This window comes from Capricornis sumatraensis, chromosome 2 (assembly GCF_032405125.1).
Source record: "Capricornis sumatraensis isolate serow.1 chromosome 2, serow.2, whole genome shotgun sequence".
Lineage (NCBI taxonomy): Eukaryota > Metazoa > Chordata > Mammalia > Artiodactyla > Bovidae > Capricornis > Capricornis sumatraensis.
Window position 1 is genome coordinate 146,874,764 of NC_091070.1, and position 26,611 is coordinate 146,901,374.

Sequence of the window (26,611 nt, forward strand, 5' to 3'; positions counted from 1 at the left end):
TTGAGGAAGGACTTTGTAGTTCTTATTAATTATTACTGAGAAGAATGCAGTACAAAATTATTTTAATAGCACCGTGCCATACACAGGGAACATACCAAGAAACATATTCAGTTTCCCAATAGCAGAAAAACACGATAGATCTTTAATTCTGTTGCTTTAATTTTTGGCTGCACTGAGTTTTGTTGCTGTATGTGGGCTTTCTCTCGTCCTGGCAAGCTGGGCCAACTCTCTTGTTGCGGTGCATGGGCTTCCCATCGTGGTGGCTCCTCTTGTTGTGGAGCATGGACTCTAGGGAGTGGGGGGCTCAGTAGTTGTTGTGCATGGGTTTAGTATCCTGCACATGTGGGATCTTTCTGGACCAGGGATTGAACTTGTGTCCCATGCATTGGCAGGAAGATTCTTTACGAGTGGTCCCCCAGTGAAGTCCTCTGTGATTTTTAAAAATATTTTATATTATTTTTAATTGGAGTATAATTTTGCAGTTTTGTGATGGTTTCTGCCAATGTCAATACGAATCGTCCATAGGCATACCCATGCCCACTTGCTCTTAAGCCTTCCTCCCACCTGCCTCCCCCTCCCACCGCTTTATGTTGTCAGAGAGCACCAGCTTTGGGTTCCCTGCATCATGCGGCAGATTCCCAAGATACATTACCTCTGTTATGTTTTATTTGGGCTCACTATTTTATTCCACCTGTTCATTTGCCAGAATAATAACTGATTTAACTTTGATAATGCCTGTTTTCATGTATTTTAGCTATACAGAAGGTCAGCTATTTTGATAATGCTGCTTTATTATTTTTAATAGTAAAATAATAGAAGCAGATTGACTGGTCTGTTAGTCAAAAATGTCTTCATCTGTTACTACAACTCTGAAAAAAATGCATTTTATGTGAAAAATATATATCTTTTAATTGAATCCTTCTGGTACCACATAGCATTCCCTGTTTTAGATCATTAATGTGGCATGATCTGCAGGTCTCCTCTGAAGTATTTTTAAGGTCAAATGATCATGTTGAAGCTACATCCATATTTTCTTTCATCATCTAAATATTACTAGCTAAATATACCTTTTCTTACCAGTAGCTAATGCGTTCTAGTTTCTATTTAGTTTTAAGAAATATGACTCTGGGACTATTTTTAGAAAATAACCTTTATAAGCTGGCAAAATTAATTTTACTTAGTTAAGGGTGATGCTTACAGCAGCTCTTCAATAGTTGGCACCTGCACACCATTTGAGCTGGTGGTCTCCATGGAAAGTAATCAGAGACCCACTAGCTAGGTTAGTGATATGAAGATGCCTGCAAACAAACAAACATGCACAATTGTCCCCAGGCACACAAAGTCAATTAATGGTCGTTAGGACTTTCCTGCTACTAAGATATTAAATATGTCTTTAATAATTTATGATGATGTGGGAATGACATTCCAAGGATCTGTATATGTTTACCTTTTTGAAAAGACTGAAATTTCAGAGAATGGAATAGTCACAAAAGGAATTAACCCAAAGTTGAAGTGCTTGGGTCTAGGTTATATATTTTAGTCTGATATGCCCATCTATAAAATCAGTGTTATAACTATATGCTTCTAAAATTTTTTCTATTCCCCAAGTTGTGTATTTTGAACATTTAGGAAAGTTATGTGAATGATACAGAATGTGGACAGGAAGGCTTTATCTCTTCATGAAATGACAGGAAGTCTGTATTGAAAATTTTGGCAATATCTATAAATACTACACTTGAAACAAGTTGCAATTAATGTGTCCCCAGTCAGTTGGTGAGGTAAAATCTGCTGCAATCAAGACATGGATATTGAACAAGCTGACAGGTGAGATTGTCAGAATTCTACACTACATGTGATAATTTAGATGGTAAGTGAAAAACAAGGACTGCAAATAGGCCAGAAGCCAAAAAACGCTTGTGCCCATTCAAGATTATATATATTCTAAATGCTTACTTATTTTCAAAAATCCCAAGGGATGGCTACATCGTGTTTATTTAGGAATATCTCTAGAGCTAAAAACAATGTACCTTTTAAAAAGGTTTACCAGCTTTCCCATGTATGTATTGATGCCGTGGTTGTTCAGTTGGTAAGTCATGTCCAGCTGTTTGTGATCCCATGGACTGCAGCATGCCAGGCTTCCCTGTCCATCACTATCTCCTGGAGTTTTATATATAATATATATTATACACACATACATACACACAGATTCATTAACAGTGCACATTTGAAACTGGTGTCAATTCACTATCAAACTGTATTAAACAATGGCATTTTGTTATTACTCTATTAAACTTTATGTTGTTATTACTCTGTTAAATTTTATGTGAATTTTAGAAGATCCTCTTCCATTAATAATATTCATCTCAGCTTCCCAATATCTTCTTTCCTTTTTTATAAATTGAAAATATTAAAAACTAATTTGTGTAATTTTAAAAAACATATTTGTCATACATGCAGTTTAAAAGATAAAAATAAATGAAAAGCACATATGAGTTAATACAAAACCAAAAAAAAAAATATCATTCTTTTTAAAAGTGATTTATTTTTCTCTTAGAAAAGATAAACTCATCCTTCAGGGTCTGTTCTAAATGTCATTTTCTCTTTGAAGGCTTCCTTAGCTCCATCTTAATTAGCCTCTCCCTCCTGTGAGACCTTACAGTTCTTTATGCTTCCTATATTATGACACTTATAGAGTAGTTATTACTTTATACTCATCACACAAAGTGCAAGCTCCTTCAAATGGTTTGGCTCATTCAACTTGAGTTTCACTGAAAGTATAGAATAGTGCTTGATCCAAGTCTACACATCAGTGAAGCATGTTGAATAAAGTACTTTAGGGGCATTGAAAACCTTATAGGAAGACTTTAAGTAAATATTAAGTTATTAAAATATATAATTTATATTTTATACATATATATACTTCAAAATTACTTCTGAGAGCTTTTGAATAAATAGTTCATTCAATTATTTGTCAATATATATTAATCTAAATTTTAAAGTTTAGTTTATTACAATATCAACCTAGCATTGCAAGTAGATTGAAAATGTCAATTTTCCTTGGCCTTCAAACTCTTAAAAGATAGCTGTGAATTTAGAAAAAAAGAAAGAAAAAAAAAAAGACATTCAACCAAGCAATATATGAAATCAACATTAAAAATCAGTAAAAAATGTAGAATCAGAGACGATTAGCAAGTTGCACAAGACATAAGATCCTAATTTGTACAGAATTTGTATGAAGAGGCATTTCAAGGTTGAAGACGGTATTACAAAGGCACCAACATAATACAGAAGATAATCTAGTGAGATTCCAACAATAGCTTGACTGTATTGCAACAAATATTCTAACAAATATCTTGTGAGATATCCCACTAATAGCTTGATTGTAGCAAAATCTAAGATGAAAATTAATAAAAGTTCATCAGATTTAAGAACATTTTGTCAGTCATAAATGAGTAATGTTTAAAAATACTCTCTCCTTTTAAAAATGATGTATAATACCCGTGCAAAGGCATTTTAAGCCTCTAAATTGCATCTCTGGTTTTTGTAGCTTAATCATGACACAGCATATTTAAGGGGCAACTATATCCAATGTGTAGTACAACTCTCATGTGGAGAAATGTTTCTTTCTGTTCAAGATTCTTCAATTTTAAAATCTTACAGTTAAAAGATGCCAAATACTTGTAACACCATAGGAAGTACTAAAAAAGTAACCTCAACTTGTGGTTTCAGCAAACTTTTGCCTAGAAAAGAATAATTGCAGAGTTAGCTTGTATATTCCAGAGACTGGTAAGCACATCAATTGCTCTGCATTCCACCACAGACTGTGAGTCTGTATAAGTCAAAAAGTACAAAATATATTAAGCTGTTTTTAATAAATTAAAGGAGATGTGATCAGGAGTAGATTTTCAGAGTTTACTGTCTCTTTCTGTGTCTTCCTTTGTCTCCTTGGTAACCAAAACAACCAGAAGATTGGATTTTGAAGACAAACTCACATGAATTAGAGTTGTAACTTGTATCCAGCTTTATTAATAATTTCAAGGATACAAGTAAACATGAAGTGTGCGGTAAACAAGAAAAGGTACGAGACTGCCATCTTGTTGCATCAGGGTATGCTTTTATCCAGAATAACGTAGTCTCTAAGTAACATTAGTAGCTCTATCACTTACACAAAACGAAGTTGTTTTAAACTATAAAACATCTCCAGTTTATATGCAGATAGTCACATAGTTTACATGACTGTTTAGAGAGAGCTATGCTGCGTAAATCCCAGGTTTTGTTTACCTTAGCAGTCCTAGACTAGCAAATATACCTTGGCAAAAGCATTGCAAGGATAACTGCTCTCCCACTTGCAAATGCTGATTGATAGCTTGTTTCCATTAGCCTGCTTACAAGGGGATTTGACCAGGTCGCTTTCTTTCTTGAGATAAACTTTTGCCATCCTACATCTTCTCTCACGGAAGGAAGATAATCTGTTTCATACCAGAATTTCTAACTAATTCCTGCTCATCATTCAAGGTTAGTTTATATTTTACATTTTTCAGGCAGCCCTTTTGTGACCTGCACAACTGCTGTTTAAAATAACCCTTTTATGTGCCATTAAAACAGAATGTGTTTATATGTTATCACAAAATATAGTTGCATATTTGTTTCTTTTTCTGAGATTTTTGAAAGTAGGAATTATTTTGTTAACTACAGCACCTAGCGCCATTTTTGTACATAATAAGGACTTAATAAATCTTGGCAAGTTAATACATTGATAGTGTTCTTATTATATAGTATGAATAATTTAATAGTGATGAAATAAAGGATAATATTTTCCAAGATTATCACTGGCCAGTACAGACTATCAAACAATTTTGATTTGAAATAACATCTCTGAGGTCCTCATGTTCATATATTGATAGAACTGATCACTTGTTGAACATCTAGCTGTTAGAGGATAACCTTTACAAAGAATATTGTTTCTTCACATAATTTCTCCAACTTTGGCAATTAGAATTTAATGTATGCTGGTTTTGAGTTCTGCTCATTATGGTTTATAACCTATGCTTACTTTGTCTATATGCAATCTAAAAATGAGTTGACATCATGCTTTTAATTATAGTAAATTATGTTGTTTCATAATTTCCACAGTATGATGCCTGTAATATTAATCAGACCAAATCATCACATTACATAAAGTTAATCATTAAAATGATGATCTTTATTGCATGCTATAGCACTCTATTTTTATTTCACTCTGCATCAACCACATATTTTCCCCGAATATGGAGGTAAAAATCAAAGCCAAGAAGTGTTGTTTTTTTTTTCCCTCAGACAGTATGAAAAGAAAGTAGTGATTTGTTGAACTTCAGAAATGGAAACTTATGTATGTTTTGTATCTAATTCCCTCGAATATTTATTGGTGGGGAAAAAGACAAGAGACATGTGTATATTTGCTTGGTGTACCAGTTGTTCCTCATGAGAATAGGCTTATCAAACAAGTAAATAAATAAATATGTGTGTCATGAACAGAAATGTCCATATACTCAACTCACTGAATTGTTGATTATTAATGATCATTGGGGCTTCCCTGATGGCTCAGTGATAAAGAATCCACCTGCAATGCAAGAGATGCAGGAGATACAGCTTCGATCCCTGGGTCAGGAAGATCCCCTAGAGAAGGAAATGGCAACCCATTCCAGTATGCTTGCCTGAAAAATTCCATTGATGAGGAGCCTCGTGGCTACAGTCCATGGGGTTGTGAAGAGTCAGACATGACTGAGTGATGGAGCACACACACAGTGATCATAAGCAAACATTGGGTATTAAAAGGCACTAACACTGACATCTTTGAACCAGTTATTAGCACAGGAGCCTGATTCATTTGAACAACAAAATGTTAAGACCTGCTTCATGAAGTTGGACCATTGGTCACTCTGGTCTATCCTAAACATATGGCACTGAAACTGACAACTGACAAGGAGTACCATTTGCTTTTTAATTTCAAACTCACAGTATAGGATGCTCTGGTCAGGTAGCATGTCTTCTAAATGTTAAGTGTTCCTTGCTTTAAGATGAATGTTTGGTAATTGTCGACTCCATTTACTGCTAGTCAGTTGTAATTTGGCTAGCTTGAATATCTTCGGGGTTTTCATATTAGTCATTCATTGTGGTAAACAAAATGTTATTCAGTGTCAACTGTGTGCCAGCCATTTTATTAGATACTGATAGGGCTGAAATCCACCTGATAACCTTTCATGTGGCATATTGGCTAGAATATATCCTGATTTGCCAGGCATCTGTCCAAATGTTCATTTTCTTATACTCATCATTTCTTAAATATTCAAATGTCACAGCTGGATATTGGAGATAGAAAGTTAAGAAAGATATTCTCTTTGTACCAGTTTATTGTCTAACAAATAAATACATTTAAATTCTATTTTATTTTTCTATCTTTATATCTTTAGATAGTGTGTTCTATGTCTCTACTGTTTGCTTTATGAAGTAGTACTTCTTTGTTCTAAACTTACCCTTCCTTTGTATTCAAGGAGTCTCCATTAACTAATCTACAACATTGAGTTCATAAGTCCATCACCTGGTTCCTGTATTTTGTGATTACACCTCTAAACTTACTTAGACCAGGAAGCTTGGATTTCCTCTTTCCACTGGGGACAGCCTTTATCCAACCAAACCCTTACCTTTAATTTGCCTTTGTCTAGATCCTTTCTTTCCTGTTCCAATTAGCCTTGTTTTGAAATTCAACAACTGTAGCTATACAAAGTCTCGTTCTTTCAAATATACTAGAATTTCTGTCTTTGAATAAAATTGAATACCACAGGCCTTTGATTTAGCCATAGCATAATTTTTAGATAAACTTTGTCATTTCTTAATATTCCTTTGGTTTCTCTGAGCATCAGTTTCTCTTCTGTAGGAAGGAAATAATATTTTTTCCCACAATTGTTTGTTTGTGAGGACAGCAAGCAGGAGAATCACTGAGGCTGTGTGATGAATCTGTAAATCATGATGGTACCCACTGTGTTTTTGGCTTTTTGAGCTGCAACAGAGAGAAAATTTTGAAGCTAAATACTTAAAATAAGCAACTAATATATAGATGTTATATCTCCTTTGTGAAAATTAAAATGAATTATGGGTTAAGCACTTAAAAAATGAATTATGTCATAAGAACTTAAAAATAAATATAAGTATTTATTATTATTACTTTTGTATTTTCAGATAGATTTCATAGTAATGGAAGTAAATTCCTTTGTTTTCCACAAATAAGTCATAGGATATTTCACTTAACATATGGCTTCACTTACTTTGAATTTCTCATTTTCCTAATATTTCCCTATTGACTACAGTAAACCTTATTATCTCAGTTCTTTTTTCAATATAATATCAATACTTTCCAAATAATTATATATGTTCAAGTCATGTCTTTCTATCTTTTCTTTAAAAGTTATTCTCTTTTATGTAAAATGGAAAATCTAGGTATCTAATAGGTCTGTCTAGTCAAGGCTATGGTTTTTCCAGTAGTCATGTAATGTGAAAGTTGGACTATAAAGAAAGCTGAGCACAGATGAATTGATGCTTTTGAACTGGTGGTGTTGGAGAAGACTCTTGAGAGTCCCTTGGACTGCAAGGGGATCCAACCAGTCCATCCTAAAGGAGATCAGTCCTAGGTGTTCATTGGAAGGACTGATGCTGAAGGTGAAACTCCAATACTTTGGCCACCTGATACAAAGAGCAGACTCATTGGAAAAGATCCTGATGCTGGGAAAGATTGAGGGCAGGAGGAGAAGGGGACGACAGAGGATGAGATGGTTGGATGGCATCACCGACTCAATGGACATGGGTTTGGGTGGACTCCAGGAGTTGGTGATGGACAAGGAGGCCTGGCATGCTGCGGTTCATGGGGGTCACAGACAGACACGACTGAGCGACTGAACTGAATATCAAAATAGCAGGACAGAGTGAGATTTATGTTTGCTGCTCAAATCTTAAATGTTTGAGAGACTAAATAACACTGTAAGTTTCAAAAGCAGAATTTTGGAATAGTCTGTTTGGTGGCCAGTGTGTATACCTTCTGACTTCTGTGCACAGTCAGATAGCTGGCACAAATACTGAATATTTGAATACAAGTTATAAACCCTTTGCATTTGAAAAGTTATTATGTGAGTTGAAGACATATTAAAATACAGTTTCTTCTTGTTCATAATTCTACATCGTTTTAAGACTATAAGTTTTACTCAAAAGCCATGCAAGAGTACCACTAAATCTTATTCAACCTTAATCTTATTGTAAATTCTTAAAAGTTTTGATTTGTTTGCAGTGTTCAATAAGTTATATGCCAAATTTGGTGAAAAGTATATAAGATTATCTACATATAATAATTTATACTATTTAAGTATTCATAGAGAACAGTAGAAAGGAGTGAAACACACCCTAAACGAGTCTGAGACCTGCTCCCAATATGTGGAGCCTTAGTTCAGGATTTTATTTTTGCCCTCCACAGAAAAGAGTGCTATTATAAATACACATCATGTACTGACTTACTCAAACCATAAAGATTTGGCACTGTTCTCCAGTCAAGTTAGCCATTATCATTAAAATTAGCATCACTTGACATTTTTTGAAACACAATAAACTGGTTTATATTGGTGAGCTATAAGACACTCCCTTGTGCAAAGGTGACTAAAGTGATACAGAAAGCGTAGCATTATATGGGACTAGTTTATTTTGTAATTTCAAGTATTTAAGGAATATTTTGCTTTCCAGACATCACACATTTTTGTTTTGTAGAAAGTTAAAGAGGAGTATAAGTTTTTTTGGCTTTTCCTTTTTTTTTTTTTTTCCCTTACCTTTGCTGTTGAGTTACCTTTATGTTGGAGCCATAATCTTACTGCTAAGTGTTACTGAATAGGTTGAAGAATGATTTGGAGGAAAAGTGAATTCAGAAAAAGACAACTTCAAATAAATTGCATTTATTTCACCTTCTACAAGTTAAGTTTGCTTCAGGTATTTTACATTTCTGAATTGCCTTAAGCAACACCACATACCAATTAATGTAGCTAGGTATTGTTATCCCCTTTTTATATGTAAGGTCAAAGCGATTCAGCAACTATCCCAAATAAGCAGTGGAAGTAGGTTTCAAACTGATTTCATTCCACTTACTTCTCTCTCCCTTCTAAACCATGAGCAGTTTGAGAGCCCTGGCTTGTATATTTACCACCCACAATACCCACTTATTTATTGTTTTTGCTATTGTTAATCTCTTAATTTTATAATGAAAAGGAAAACTATTGTGTGACAATAGTTTATGGAGCTGTTTTCAAGACTTCAAAACCAGTTTTCAAAAAATATCTTAATTAAGACATAGACTGAAATAACTTCATTCCAGTATATAATAATGTGTTTTTCAAATGCAAAAAAAATCATCATCCCTTGAGGGAGTTGCTTTATATATTTTTAGATTTTTATGACATTGTAATTTTCATACCATAAATATTCTGTATATCTGTTAATATGCCGCGACTCTATGCTCTTATGTAAGAATTTTTCTTCTCTGAGGAAAAAAAATTTCACTCCCTTATGGGTGATACTAATCTCACTGACAATTCATGGCATAGATCAATAGTCTAAAATGACGTGGTTCACAAAGTGTCACTTATGGAACAGCAGCAAAGCATCACCTAGCAATTTGTTAGAAATGCAAATTCTCAGGCCTCATTCAGTCCTACAGAACTGGGGGTGAGCCTGTGCAGGGTTTTATCAGGTCCTCTAAGGTGATTCTGATGTACTGCAAAGATGGAACCACCACTTGTGGATGGAGTGCTGAGAGATGGGTCCATGGCTTCATCGTAACAGTGAGCAAGCTACTTTCTGTCTCAGTGTTTTCATTTTGCTGTAGACCAGATAATTCCTGGTTAGAAGCCTTACACATTCAACTTTCTCAACCTCACTTGTCAACTGAGAATCTACCTTTCTTCCATCGGGTAGGGAAAGAATGAGACTAGACACACTCACAACCTCTTCTGTGGGATGTTTTTACATTTCCTGAAAAGACTAGACGACATACTGGTTAGGATCACATTAGCAAAGGCCTGGCCCCCAAAACAGTCAGTGGGAAAAGAAGTGAATAAATAAATCTTTAATATTCTATATTAATAGACATCCCATTATGGGCATGAAAACAAAAACTAGGGTGTCCAATTTTATGGCAGAATAAATTATGTCAGATACGTGGAATAACTGGGAATTTGTCAAGAGGAACATGTGTGTTTCTCTTTCTTGAAATCTTCATTTTTTTTTCCAAAAGTAAAAATAAATATTACTTGTTTCTTGGTTCTACAGAATTTCTCTAATCTTTTCTCTTTCCTACCACTCTAATCAGTTACTTCCAGAGACTTGCGCACCCACTTTATGGACTTTTTTCTAGTTTAGATATATGCAGCCTGGTAATAATCAGAATTTATTTTCATAAAAGGAATGATTAAAAAGAGATCTTAACCTACAGAAATAAAAACATAAGGAGACCACGCTATTATAGCGAGAAACCTCACACGCTGCCGGCCATAGGGCATGTACTACCTAAAACTTCAGAAACAGCATGTGATGTCATGATCTGGACTTCCCAGGTGGCGCTAGTGGTAAAGAACTCACCAGCCAGTCCAGGAAACAAGAGACACAGGTTCAATCTCTGGGTCTGGAAGATCTCCTGGAGGAGGGCATGGCAACTTACTCCATTATTCTTGCCCAGAGAATCTCATGGACAGAGGAACCTGGAGAGCAAAAGTCCATAGCGTAGCACAGAGTCAGACATGACTGCAGCGACTTAGCATGCACGCGCGCTCACCATGATCTATAAAATTCCACATGACAGCTTCAATCCAAGACTTCCTGTGTCAGTGATTTACAAAATATGAACAGCTGATAACTGAATCTCAGCTCTGGTGAAAGAAAAAACTTCATGTTGATTTAAACATTATAAGCTTTAGCATGAATAATTGAATTAAAAATCAATATTAAATCAGGACACATTTTCAAGTTTTTCTCTGTTCTGTTTCATTTTAGATGGAGCTTGCTAGAGAAGAAAAATGTGAATTTTTGCCTTTCTTGTCTCCACGGAAGGTTATAGTAAAAGGTGGGAGAATTGTTGCCATGCAATTTATTCGGACAGAGCAAGATGAAACTGGAAAATGGAATGAAGATGAAGATCAGATAGTCTGTCTGAAAGCCGATGTGGTCATCAGTGCCTTTGGCTCCGTTCTGAGTGATCCTAAAGGTAGAGTGCTTGGGAGCTGAAATGTGTTATGCAATTGTCTGTTATTTTACTGCCATAATGGTTTCCAGCTTTCAGGGAATTGTTTTTCACTTGAACATTCTTTTCCTTCTTCTAGTATGGAATGCAAGAAATCTTGATTTGTAGGACTTAAAAAATGGTATTTAATACTTATACAGAATTTTTTTAAAGTACTGGGAATTGAAAACAACATTAATCTTTCTTTTAAGCTTATAGTCAAAATACATATCCTGCTTTGTAACAATGTTTGCCTTGTTTCCTCTATAAAAATCAGCTTTTTCTTCAATTAGACCTGAGTAAGAAATTGTGACAGAGAACTTGTAATAGCCAATCTTCAGTGATTCAAGCAAAGTAAGATCTAATGAATAGTCAAAAATGGAATTCATGTTTACTATTATTCGCATACCAAATTATCACTAGAAACAGCAAAACTGTCAAATTAGGAAGTCTGAACTTCTGTCATTTCATCTAAGTGGCATAAATGGACATGCTAAGAACAAAATGCTTTGAACAAGATATGAGATGAAGAAATATATAACATTCCAACTGAATAAGAAGTCAATCAACTAAGACTAGTTTGCGCTGTTTTCCTCGCACACTGTTTTTGTGGGCAACTTTACGTAAAGGCTTAGGTTCCTCTGTACCCTTCATTTTGCAAATCTTTTACTTTTTACTGCACACCGTCAAAATGGCATCTATTTTATTAACTAAAAAATAAAATAAAGATGTTTCTCTAATTTCAAGATTCATTAGGAAAAACAGTAAGTAAAATTTCTAAACCTGATGATTCTTATAGCTTCCTACTATATCCATGCTAAAATTACATTTTGTGTCTGAAACAGAAAAAGATAATGCTTGCAAATGTGCATTTTTATTCAGTAGATAAGTAAAATGTTTAACCACTCATCAGGATATTTTATCTGCAGGACATCAAACATCTTGGTATTTGGAAACATCCAGATGTTTAATGTCATCAAGATAAATGTTTTCAAATAGTTGGATGATGGCCTGAATTTGTCACTTTTCATCTAGACATTTATGTGACATGCAGACAGAGTCACAGTGTGCTTTGTTACTCATTGATGAGTTCAGGAAGGAAAAAGAGAGCAACATATAAACTGTATTCTGTTATCTAAAAAAAGATCATAATGTTCTTACTGCTCTGTATGTGACTGAAAACTGAGTAAAAATTTGAATCACTTAACTTGCAATTCTGTTGATTTTTGTCTATCAAAAAACAATTTATCTTACCACTTACATTTATGTTCCATTACTGACAACTCAAATATTAAGAAAAATATATCTTTTCCCTAGCAAACTTAAGTAGATGTGACTCAGGAAATCGCAGAATACAGCTTCCCAAAGCTTATGTTGGTATGTGTGTAAAGAGTGAAAGATTTAACTTAGTTTTTAAAATGTTGAGTAGAAGAAAAGAAAATCTGATTTACTTGTGTTTATTTGACTAAATCATTTAAAAATTTATTTGTGAATTTTGTTCCAAAATTTACTTGTGTATGTTTCTTCCAGTGCTTTATATGTTTCACCCCATATACATTAGAGAAATCAAGGAAAAATGATTAGACCTTCCCTTTCCCCTTTTTTTCCCCTCCTCCTGACTTGAAAAACAAACTGCTTGAGAAAATTTTCCTCAAATAGAACTACTTGCTTTACGAGGACCTTCAATGTTGACATTAATGAGAGCTATTTTCCAGTTAGAGGGGAGCCGGAAGAGCTGCAATATTAAATAGCATTCACATCTCTACTGCTTTCTAAATATATTTAATATTGTTTTTTGAATGGAAAACATTTAAAAAATGGTAGAGAGAAACATCATTTGTGAAAAGATGATCAAGAAGATCTTACCCAAGTGGTATTTAAAATCTTGAAACAATAATTTCAAAGAAAACTTTCATGTGCACATATTATCAGATATAGTGAAAATCAAACTGTAGGAAGTCAGTTTGGGTAAGAAGAGAAGCTGTTCATGTCTCTTCTGCCCTGAATCTTGTCCTATCTCACTACTCCTGTGATGTGATTTATGTGTGATATTTTTGTGATTATTGCATATGTGGTATGATATATTTCAATATGTATAACATCTTTCTTAAATCATCAATCTGCTTTTCTACCCTTCTTCTTCGCTCCTTTGCAAGCTCTCTTTGCACAAACTCCAGTGAACTGCACACAAAACTCAGTGTAATCTTTTCACTCCTTATTCTATTTTCTGCATTTGACAGTGTCAAATATTTCTTTCTGTTTGAAAAACTCTTCCACATCACTTAACCTTTCTGAGCCTCAGCTTCTTCCTCTGTAACAAAACATGGATAATAATACAAACTCTTTCTACCTCTCAGGATGGTTATCAGAATTAAAATGAAGTAATGTGAAAGTGCTTTGGAATTGAAACTGTAACATATTATTATTGTTTATGACACTCCATTTTTTTTTTTTTGCTTTTTCTTTTAACTGTTCCTTTTCCACTGTCACTGATTGTTTTCTTCCTCTAAAAAGTTCAGACTTTGCCCATTTTCTCTTTTCTTAATATATTTATTTCTTCAGTGAACTCATTCATTCATTTATCCATACATACATTAATTCCTTTTAAGAATATTTAACAGACAACTTCTATGTGGCAAGTGGTCGCCAGACTTACAATAAGCACTATTGCACTTCTGTATAAAATGACTCTAAAGTCTCTTTCTCTACTCTTCATTTCTCAGAACATATTTCATCCTCTGTTTATGCTCATGCATGTAGCAAGCATTTAGTGAGTTTCTAGTGAATGCCAGGTACTGAAATGTATTCTGGAGGGTACAAAGATGAGGCATTTCTTGAACTTAAAAATTTCACAGACTGGGGCTGGAGGCAGACCTTCAAACAAAAAGTTTGTTTTATAAAGTTTAGAATACATTTAGAGAGATATGCACAAAATAAGGATCACCTCATCAGGTTGCCCTAAGACTGATTGCCTTTCAAGTTTGCTATTATTGGAAATGGTACAATAGTTCTCTTCTCACTGAAGTTCAAAAATGATATCCCAGATTCAGATATCTAAATCCAATTTTGCTTTTCATTAAAGTCACCAGTGTTACCCTATAACAAGAGGATGAAACTCCTACTGACTGGCTGAGAACTTCAGCAAATGATTTTATGTACTATGTGCCTAGCTTTACTTTCCAGTATTCCCTATTGAACTGTTCCTCCTAGTATCTAGTACAGGGTGGATTCCATAGTGGTTAATTTGGAAAGTCCTTGGTGAATGTATTATGTAAATATATGCTGAAGAATTAAAGGAATGAAATAAACTTGACAGTACAGTGATAATTTATTCTCTCCACATTATCTGATTACAATAATATTTTAAGTGAAAATAGTGAAATGAAATTGTAGTGTCTCAATTAAATCATAATAGGTGTTGGTAAAGGTAAACTAAATTGGGAAATTTGAAGGAAATTATTTGTCTAATTTTTTCTTATATACTACATTATTTTGTAAGTCCCTTAATTTATGTGTTTCACAATGGAGAATGTAAAATAGCTTTAGTATTAAGCACCCAATGTATCTCTAATATTTATTTCATGTCATAAAAATAGTAACTGCCTCAATAGCTTATGGAAAAGAAAAATGTGTCAAATTTATAAAATAAATTTGTATAATATCCTTAGATTACAGTTGCTAATTATTTCATTCTTTCCAAGGCTTATGACAATTATAAGTAATCATCATTATTTTACTTAATTCTGTTTTATTTCTCTCTCTCTCTTTTTTTTTTTTTTTGGATTATAGCAGTGAGTAGAAAATAAGAACAAAAGACTACATATTCCACATCCCTGTGCATGAAATTTATGTGTGCTTATTATAAGCACAATTTAATTGAATCCTTCATTAACTACTGTTACAAATTCTAAAGGTAGTTTGGTGTCCAATTTCTAATTTGATTTGGATGATAAATTCTTAGCCTTATTTAATATCTTTCCTATGAAAAACTCAAGGTGGTTCCACCTTTTCAAAATTCTCATCCATTTCCTCTAAGAATGTAAGATCCCAAATCATATTTAATTTGGATTTTAGTATTCAAGTCTGATTTTAAAGGCTGTCAGTAAATTAAGCACAGGCTACCTCTAACTAGCATTTCTATTCCACAAATATTGCTCTTCACTGGAAATTTTAAAACATGTATTTATTTATTGTAAAAGCATATGTTTCATAATGTAAGAAGTCTTTTCTTCTGTTAAACACCAACATCAGTGTTTGGAGTTGAATTTTCCGTCTTTTTGTTAGGACAATGTCAAGTTTAAGATACTTTTTTCCTTATTTTATTCCCTTTTCTTTCTGCTTTAAACCAAACTACCAGTTATGAAAAAAATGTACATATCTCTACTGTTAGTTTGGAATTGATAAGGAGAATCTGTTACCATTTTTACTGACCTCACAGTTTCATTTTTTCAGGGGAGGTGATAACATATGTCCTTGTTTGCACATTCCTAGGAGGTATAGATGATATTTTGTCTGCTTTTCGACAACTGAAGGAAGGCACTTGCAACTATGCCATGACCTTGGTGCCTCTTTCACACACTGCACCAAGTCATCCTCTCATTCCTTTGAAATATCTACTTTGAAAAGACCCATATGCTTTGATGTTTCAGAACCTGTCATAATTTATCTTCGAGTTAGATTGTAAACCGCCAAAGGACAGAGAATGTATCTTTACAGTACATTGTAATCCCAATAATAGCCATGATAGGTGCGTAGATTATATTTGTGCGTTTGATTTGACTTGATTCTTGTTAAAATTTTACTTTATTTGTTGTTGCTCAGTCACTTGTGCCTCTGTTGTGTCCAGCTCTTTGCAATCTCATGGGCTGCCGCATGCCCAGCTCCTCTGTCCTTCACTGTCTCCTAGAGTTTGCTCAGTTTCATGTCCATTGAGTCGGTGATGCTATCTAACCACTTCATTCTCTGCCACGCTCTTCTCCTTTTGCCTTCAATCTTTCCCAGCCTCAGAGTCTTTTCCAGTTTTATTATACCTAGTTGTTATATTTTTCCTGCTGTGGGGTTTATTTTTCTTAGAAAACATAAATGTTAGAAAAGTAATTCTGTTTTTTCTTTGCTATTGATTTTTCCCTTGTTTTGGCATAAATTGTTGAATTCTTTATAATCCAATAAATATGACACTAATTAGAGTCCGTCTGGTGTAGCAGCTTAGAGCAGGGGCTCTGGAGCCTGGCTGCCCAGCTGGAAATCTGGCTCCCTTAGTCTCTTTGTACTTCATGGTCTTGATCTTTTAAGAAGGAAAATTATAGTATCTACCTTCTGGTGTTATTTTAAGAATAGATAAATTAATAATATATGTAAGGCACTTAGATACATGTCTAGCACATAGTGAGCATCTCTTACATTGTAGATGTTACTATCCTTGTGTAACAAAATCACACTTTGATAATTAAATTGAGTTATAGTTGAGTTATAGTACACCCTTATGATGGTATGAATCTTATCTAGGAATAAAAGCATTGAGAATTAGGACTTCATCTGGGGCCTTGCAGGCTCTGTCCACATTTCTTTGTAAGTGAGTAAAACAAATGCCCTTACAAATTATGAATTTTTAAATGAGAAAATGTTTTCTTTATTTCATTATTTTTACTTTGCAGAAAAAAATTACACAGTTTGTAACTGTATCATATGTTTTCAAAATGTTTTATTATCAATTCTGATGATTTTTATACCATTGAGAGGAATTTTCTTTCAACAAATTTTAGTAGGTAGAAATCTGTATTTTGGGTTTTCCATAAATCAGATATTTAAAGAGCAGAGGATATGTTTAAAATCTTTGTTTTCTCCTCTTGAACATTCAAGGTAAAGTCTGGGGCAAATTTTTGTTTTATATGATTGCTCATTTTTATGTGAAAAAGGAAAGAGAGAAGCACTGTTGATGTTGCCAAGCTGGAGCCTTTAAGCACTCGAAAATTATGGAATTAGATAACTGAGATTAAAAACCTTTGTTTTCAGAAGAAGATAGGATGAATGGCGGCAGTAATACCCACTCAGGAAAACGCTGCACAGCCTGCTCAAGCTTGCAAGTGACGACGTGACTGAGCTCTCCGGCATAGCATGAGTGTATAGTGCTTCTAGGAAAGGAGTTTGTGTACTTCACCCAGAGGCTACATTTTCTTCCTGCTCATCCACTAGAGACAACAAGGAAATACAAAGCCCAGCACTTTCTGAACCTTTAATGCACCCCTCAGAAAACAGCTGCCTTCATAGCATTAATAGCAATTAGTTCCATAAGGAAGTGTTATTTTTTTGAGGAGGTAGGTTGTGGGGAGGGGCTGGCAGGATGGTGGGGAGGCTATAAAATGACTTACCAGCTCCTCTTATTAGAAGGCCCTCAGAAAGTGTTTTCAAAACCTCATGAAAAGTAAATAGAAGATTCTGCCAGGAGTAGCTTCAAGTATAGTTTGATTCACTTGCTGTCACTCTGAAGAAAGCAGCAGTCCATAGGTTAATTTGCCTTATTCTGGCCTCAGCCAGAGCTTGAAAAGGCTAGGTATGTAAGAAATAGTGTGCATGAATCCATGACAATGCAGATATTCAGGAATTTTTCAAAAGGGCCCATTTCCCTCCATTATTTTAGGTGTTGGGAAAAACCTAGAAAAATATTTTAAATTGAGCAGTACATGAGTCAAGTGCCCAATAGTCATAGTTATCTGTGCTTGAAAAGACATGGCATCAGTATGTTTAATTTGCTTTTTTTCTTATTAAAATGTTATTTATATGCTACTTCGCTAATGGAAGTGGGAACACTAGAGCATTTTAATAACCCACCCTTTTTAACAAGCATGTTTCATGTTTCAAACAATAAAACAGCTCCTTCAGAAGCCACTGATGGCACTTAGAAATTCATCAAACTTTTCTTTGAAAAACTGTCTACTTTTTATGGCTTTTAACTTTCAGAATTCCTTTTCTGCCTTACCAAAAATAAAGAGGAGAGGGATGGAATGAAATACCAAGTTGAGAAAGTGTCATAATTGATCAGATTTTCCCTAGTGTATACATTTTTATAAACAGAAATGTTTATAATATAGTTTCAAATTACAGATTAAGGAATATTGTACTTTAATGCTAGCTAGGAGAACTTTTTGACTGATGGCAGAAATGTTAGAGGAAGGGCCTCACTGATGATTAATATGACCAGGAATGGATAAATGGAATTGAAAAATAAAGTAGCAGGCATACATGACAATATAGCTACTAGCACTGTTGTTTTCCTTACTTACATTCACAAATGTTGTGGAAGGGGCTTACTGTTTTTGTTTAGTGTCTAAGTCTTGTCTGACTCTTTTGCAACCCCACGGAGCTCCTCTGTCCATGGGATTTTCCAGGCAAGAATAATGGAGTTAGTTGCCCTTTCCTTTTCTAGGGGGTCTTCTCAAGCCAGAGATAGATTGCAGGCAGATTCTTTACCATTGAGCCACCAGGAAGACTGCTAGAAGGGACTTAAGAGATATACTCCAGACTCCTAATTTCACAAGTTTATCTGTTTAGCCAATAGTTTCTGATGACCTGCTGTTCCAGACACTGAGTGTGTTCTCGGGATAAAGTGGAGAACAGGAAGATGCAAACTTGGCATCCAGGAGAGCAGTTTAACCAGGCAAGACTCACATTCATAATAAATTGTGCTGAGAGAAGTTTAGAGTCCCTGGGAAGTGGAGAGAGAACAGTCTGAAGGTTCAGAGAAGCTTCCTGGAGGAAGTGGGTTGTAAATTGAAGGCTGAGTGATGTGTAGGAGTTTCCAGGTGGAATGGGGGTGGAAGGGAGAGAGCCAGGGGGAGATTATGCAACTTGCTCAACACCACATTGTTAGATTAAGTAGTCATTTTGCAGTCATTTTTAAAAGCTATATTAAAAAAATAGCATGTTTTTAGAAAGTTATCATCCTACTTATTTCATGCATGTTCTTTCTCATCATTATGCATGAAGGTCTGAATATTTCATTTTTATGTCCAAAACTTTTTATTTTATGATTTCTATTATTTATTCACTCATTATTTTTCATTCAGTGAATAACTTTTTAATACCCGAATATGTTATAGGGACTGTCCAGGCACTAAGAATACAAATATGAGTAAAAGGGAGTCTTTGCCTTTCGGGGATTCATATGGGCTAATGAGAGAAACAGGCATGTAAATAATACACGCACTGTAGCATAATGTGGTAATCTGAAGTGATATTTGGTCTGGGTTTTAGGGCTTGAGTAGGAGTTTCTCAAGCTCAAGCCTGAAAAAATGATGCTGTGAATGCGCTGCACTCAATATGTCAGCAAATTTGGAAAACTCAGCAATGGCCTCAGGACTGGAAAAGGTCAATATTCATTTCAATCCCAAAGAAAGACAACACCAAAGAATGCTCAAACTACCACACAATTCCACTCATCTCACATGCTAGCAAAGCAGTGCTCAAAATTCTCCAAGATAGGCTTCAACATGAACCAAGAACTTGCAGATGTTCAAGCTGGATTTAGAAAAGGCAGAGAAACCAGTGATCAAATTCTCAACATCTGTTAGATTATAGAAAAAGCAAGAGAATTCCAGAAAAATGTCTACTTCTGCTTCATTGACTATTGACTTCTACTCATTGAGTGCTTCATTGACTATACTAAAGCCTTTGACTCTGTGAATCAAAAGAAATGGTGGAAAATTCTTCAAGAGGTGGGAATACCAGACCACCTTATCTGCCTCCTGAGAAACGTGTATGCAGGTTAAGAAGCACAAGTTAGAATCGGACATGGAAAAACAGACTGGTTCTAAACTGGGAAAGGAGTATGTCAAGGCTGTATATTGTCACCCTGCTTATTTAACTTATATGCAGAGTACATCATGCAAAATGGTGGGCTGGATGAAGCACAAACTGGAATCAAGATTGCTGGAAGAAATATCAATAACCTCAGATATGCTATGACACCACCCTATGGCAGAAAGCAAAGAGGAACTAAAGAGCCTCTTGATGAAAGTGAAAGAGGAGAGTAAAAAAGCTGCCTTAAAACTCAACATTCAGAAAAACAAAGATCATGGCATCTGGTCCCATCACTTCATGGCAACTAGATGGGGAGACAATGGAAAGAGTGACAGACATTATTTTCTTGGGCTCCAAAATCACTGCACATGCTAACTGCAGCCATGAAATTAAAAGATGCTTGCTCCTTGGAAGAAAAGCCATGACAAACCTAGACAGTGTATTAGAAAGTAGAGACATCACTTTGTCAACAAAGGTCCATTTAGTCAAAGCTATGTTTTTTCCAATAGTCATGTATGAATGTGAGCTTTGGACCATAAAGAAGGTTGATCGTCAAAGAATTGATGCTTTTTGAACTGTGGTGTAGGAGAAGACTCTTGAGAGTTCTTTAGACAGCAAGGATATCAAACTAGTCAATCTTAAAGGAAATAAACCTGGAATATTCATTGGAAGGACTGATGCTGAAGCTGAAGCTCTAATACTTTGGCCACCTGATGCAAAGAGTTGACTCATTAGAAAAGACCCTGATGCTGGGAAAGATCAAAGGCAGGAGGAGAAGGGGACAACAGAGGACGAGGTGGTTGGATAGCATCACCAGCTCAATGGACATGAGTTTGAGCCAGCTCCAGGAGATGATGAAGGACAGGATAGCCTGGTGTGCATCAGTCCATGGGGTTGCAAAGAGTTGGAAACGACTTAGTGACTGAACAACAAGGATTTTCTCTTTTAGAGGGAATATCATACACAAGGTGCAAGCTGATAAACGGCCTCAGGTGACCAGACCCTAGTGAGAAATTCTGTGTAGCTGGAGCACATGCTGCCTGTTAAAATAAGGTGGGAAGTGGATAGCGGTAAGATTGGAGGAAATTTGTCTACAGATTTAGGTGAAATTAGGAGACTTACATGCTAATCAAGGGGTTGTGAATTTTGTCCTATACACACCCAACTGATAAATGAGGAGGCTGAAATATTGGAGAGATCTTTAGGTTAATGTAGCAATTCTGGTAGGTGGTGGATCTTCCTTCCCTCTGCTTGGGTTTGAACCATTTATAATATTCCTCAAATAGTTGGGAAACCATGAAGTCACCCTTGAGGAGCTTCATATCAGAAGGCAAATGTGTTTCCTGCTATTAGATGCCTGAAGTAGGTAAGTTACTCACCAGTCACAGGTGTGATCCAACAATGCAGGTTCCCTGTTGGGAAGCGGAAGCAGGAAGACTTTTAGTATTAAAGAAGGGAGGCACCCTCAACTGGGCAGGTGTCAAGCTATTCTCTTGGCAAGGGTGTGCTGGTGTTGTTCAGACGCCCAGTCGCTCTTTGCGGCCCCAGGGATTGGAGTGTGCCATGCCTTCCTGTTCCTCACCATCTCCTGGAGTTTGCCCAAGTTCATGTACATTGCATTGGTGATGCCACACATGCCTAATTTCTTCTTTCATATCTGCTAATTATAATTACTGATTGCAGCTTTTTAAAGATAGGTAAGATACAGAGTGACACCACAAGATTTAAACCAATATTTGTCTCTGTACATGAAAGGAGCATCAGGAGTGTGAAATAAACATGCTTCTCCAGGGTGGCAGTGATAGTGATAAAGATGGCCTTGGATTAAGACAGAATAGTATTGATGAAACCAGTTAAAAAACTGTCAATTTGCATGGTTACTGCTTAAGGCTTAAGTTAAGTTAAAGGACATAGCACTATTGAAGAACATTCAGAATCCAGATGTATTTTTTACACAGACATTAATGATTTGGTCATCTGCATGACAGAGGTGGAATATGGAGAATCTAGCGTGGGATCTGATTAGATGTAGTCAGATATGTCCATATAGTGCCCAAAGAACTCATGAGTGCAGCAGATAGAACAAATAGATCTGAGGGAAGTGGTGATGTGTTTCATTTGCATTTGCTAATCCATTCAACAGCTGGAAATAGGACTACAACTAAGAAGTTTCAGATTCAAAAGAGACAGTTCAGTTCAGTTCAGTTCAGTCGCTCAGTCGTGTCCGACTCTTTCGACCCCATGAATTGCAGCATGCCAGGCCTCCCTGTCCATCACCATCTCCCGGAGTTCACTCAGACTCACGTCCATCGAGTCAGTGATGCCATCCAGCCATCTCATCCTCGGTCGTCCCCTTCTCCTTCTGCCCCCAATCCCTCCCAGCATCAGAGTCTTTTCCAGTGAGTCAACTCTTCACATGAGGTGGCCAAAGTACTGGAGTTGCAGCTTTAGCATCATTCCTTCCAAAAAAATCCCAGGGCTGATCTCCTTTAGAATGGACTGGTTGGATCTCCATGCAGTCCAAGGGACTCTCAGGAGTCTTCTCCAACACCACAGTTCAAAAGCATCAATTCTTCGGCGTTCAGCCTTCTTCACAGTCCAACTCTCACATCCATACATGACCACAGGAAAAACCATAGCCTTGACTAGCCGGACCTTAGTCGGCAAAGTAATGTCTCTGCTTTTGAATATGCTGTCTAGGTTGGCCATAACTTTTCTTCCAAGGAGTAAGCATCTTTTAATTTCATGGCTGCAGTCACCATCTGCAGTGATTTTGGAGCCCAGAAAAGTAAAGTCTGACACTGTTTCCACTGTTTTCCCATCTATTTCCCATGAAGTGATGGGACCGAATGCCATGATCTTCGTTTTCTGAATGTTGAGCTTTAAGCCAACTTTTTCACTCTCCTCTTTCACTTTCATCAAGAGGCTTTTTAGTTCCTCTTCACTTTCTGCCATAAGGGTGGTGTCATCTGCATATCTGAGGTTACTGATATTTCTCCCGGCAATCTTGATTCCAGCTTGTGTTTCTTCCAGTCCAGCGTTTCTCATGATGTACTCTGCATATGTTAAATAAGCAGGGTGACAATATACAGCCTTGATGTACTTCTTTTCCTATTTGGAACTAGTCTGTTGTTTCATGTCTAGTTCTAACAGCTTCCTGACCTGCATACAGATTTCTCAAGAGGCAGGTCGGGTGGTCTGGTATTCCCATCTCTCTCAGAATTTCCCTCAGTTTATTGTGATCCACACAGTCAAAGGCTTTGGCATAGTCAATAAAGCAGAAATAGGTGTTTTTCTGGAACTCTCTCTTGCTTTTTCCATGATCCAGCAGATGCTGGCAATTTGATCTCTGGTTTCTCTGCCTTTTCTAAAACCAGTTTGAACATCAGGAAGTTCATGTATTGCTGAAGCCTGGCTTGGAGAATTTGGAGCATTACTTTACTAGCATGTGAGATGAGTGCAATTGTGCGGTAGTTTGAGCATTGCCTTTCTTTGGGATTGGAATGAAAACTGACCTTTTCCAGTCCTGTGGCCACTGCTGAGTTTTCCAAATTTGCTGGCATATTGAGTGCAACACTTTCACAGCATCATCTTTCAGGACTTGAAATAGCTCAACTGGAATTCCATCACCTCCACTAGGCTTTGTTCGTAGTGATGCTTTCTAAGGCCCACTTGACTTCACATTCCAGGATGTCTGGCTCTAGATGAGTGATCACACCATCGTGATTATCTGGGTCGTGAAGATCTTTTTTGTACAGTTCTTCTGTGTATTATTGCCACCTCTTTCTAATATCTTCTGCTTCTGTTAGGTCCATACCATTTCAGTAGGTATCATTATATATCATTTATCTTTTCACTGTCATAACCTAGTGTCTAGAATAGTGGTTATTCATTGGTTGGATTAATGAATAAAGACTATTATAACTTATAGTTTAGATGACACTTTCTTAAAAGTATGAATAAAGAGGACTTGTGGCATTTCTTCTGGCAATCAAGAAGAATCTATCATATTATGAACAGGAAAATTATGCTGATCTTTAGATGGTAAATATTTTAGGAGGACATGGGCATCAAGACAGTTTTAGTCTGTGATTCTGCACCTCCCCCAGTTTTACTAATGCATGTCGTTCCTGATGGTACCTGTCCATTATCCTGAGAAATAAAACATTGTTATATCCTTTGTATTGTTGGCCCAGTGATGGAATGAATCCTTTTTTAGTCCCTGTACATTGTCTTGCTTTTAGCCCCATTTTAGAAGAGTAGCATTCTCAGAAAACCAATAGTAAAACTGTACATATTTTCTTAAAAATTGCCATAATTATCAGATTTTTTTTCTCACTGAAAAATTTATTATCTTTTTATTATAGAATATACTGTGCAGAGTGAGGATAAAGTGGTAAAATTTAAAGCAAGTACTGGCATTTCTGCAGAATAACCATCTAAAATAATGGAATCTTTGCACAGTTTTTCTTTGGAATTACTGTAAAGGGGTGGAGGTGATGAGGAAGGAGGTCAAACTGATAACAGTGTTGAAAGTGATTTGGAATCAACATCACATCACTTACAACTGCCTTAGACATCCATTTGAAGCATAACATGATATTTCTGTAATTATTTTACTTCCCTCTAATAACTGCATAGGAATAGGTTTGTTTCCCCAGTGAATAGCTCTGTTCAGAGCCTTCCCTTATCTTTATTTTCCAGGTTTCACTAGTGGTTGATATCATATGCATTCTTACAGGGAGACAGTGGATAAATCAGTACTTTTCCATCAAATCAAAGATTACATGCAAGAAGTAGAGCAGTGGCATGTAACAAGTTTTGCTGGGAAAAGAAGGTAGAAAATGGAAAAATAACATAATTGTTTCAGAGAACAGAAATCTTCAAATGTAGGAAAATGGTATTCAGCATACAGTGACTGTAATACATGTCAAGAGCTTTATTGACATACCCTATTATATTTGTCTTTTAAATACTAGTTAGTCATGGTACACTAAAAGTTTATTCTGAAACCTGATATTCTTGTGAAGTGTTAAATTATAGTAAGCTGCCATGATGTAAAATCAAGATACAAAATTTAGTCAAATTATAAATTTAGTAATGATGTAGATTTTATCCTAATGCTCTTAGTAGTATATATTTCATATTACAGATTATTGTTAATTACTTTGCATCTGTGTTCTTGGCTGAAAGCACAAAATAAAAATAACAATATACCTATTTTAGACAGATAAATTAGATATTGACCTGTAAGTTGTAATTTTATGAGTTAGGAAATTACATTGAATCATATTTAATATGTGCTAACTTGCTTCAATCGTGTCCGACTCTTTGCAGCCCAGTGAACTGCAGCCAGCCAGGCTCCTCTCTCCATGGGTTTCTCCAGGCAAGAATACTGGAGTGGGAGTGGGCAGGAATACTGGAGTGGGTTTCAGGTGATCTTCCTGACCCAGGGTTTGAACCCATGTCTCTTGAGTCTCATGAAATGCAGATGGATTATTTACCAAATAGCTGCTGGGGAAGCATATTTAATATATAGCCCCCAAATATGGAAGCTACCTAATGCAAGTATAATATGTTCATATAATTTATTAGATTTCCCCAACATGCTGGTATTGCTGGAGTAGAAAGCCAGCTCGTATTTGAACATGTATTCAGAGGTCTCACTCAAGCTTTGTATGTTCTAATGCTATCTCATGCTCACCTTGTTTCCATTCCAACCATCCTTATAATATTTTGTAATTATGAAGCTCTTTAAAATGTTTTCAAGGGACCTTCAATTACACGACCACTTTTTCCATACAAGTGCACGAAAGAGTACTAAGCATATTATATTCAGCAAACATCCAATGATTTTCCAAGTCCTCCGAAAAGCATAGTGATGATTCACTTGGTTTAATATGGCCCAGTGTTTTCCCTGTATTGGAACACTGATGCCAAATGAGCTACCAGATCATCAGTATCACTGCATTACTCTCATGCTTTAGAATCTAAAGTTATTCTCCCCTGATGGTGGGATTGAAACCAAATGCTTCTGTTTAATTCTGACACCCTTCTAATCTGCCCTCCTACATACTTGTGGGACTTTATTTCCTATGCTTTCATTCTTGGTTTATTAGATTCTGTGTTAAGTTCTCCTGAGTTCACAAAAAGTGAATACATTGACCCTGTCTACAGGAGTTTGCAGTCTAAAAGAGAGGGAAAATGCACATTAAAATGCCATTAGGTAGACTCAAGGAGAAATAGATACACTGTTATAACCTGCATAACACACAGGATGGAGAGATGACTTCCAGCTGTAATCATCAAAGAAGGTTTTACGGAGGCAGGGGTATTTGTAATAGAGATGGGAACTGGGTTGGAATTAAGAGACTAGAGACAAGGGGAAAGCGCATTTTGTCAGAGTGAACAGGGTAGATAATACAAGGGGTAATTCCTTTGGCTAGATCATAAGGCATCCAACAAGAAAAAGTAAAGGTGGAGAAATATATCATTGCTAATTCACAAAATGTTTTAGTGTAAGACTAAAGTATT

The 26,611-nt window shown here is 35.8% G+C and overlaps 1 protein-coding gene across 5 annotated transcripts in view; it reads left to right on the top strand.

Annotated features, from left to right (window-relative positions):
* The window catches only part of DPYD (dihydropyrimidine dehydrogenase), a 933,909-nt gene that overhangs the window by 384,524 nt on the left and 522,774 nt on the right, over positions 1 to 26,611 (top strand). For all 5 annotated transcript variants that reach the window (XM_068962754.1, XM_068962769.1, XM_068962775.1 and 2 more), the window contains exon 11: positions 11,056 to 11,266. In XM_068962754.1, coding sequence (XP_068818855.1) covers positions 11,056 to 11,266 — 211 coding nt within the window. The remainder of the gene's footprint in view (positions 1 to 11,055; positions 11,267 to 26,611) is intronic.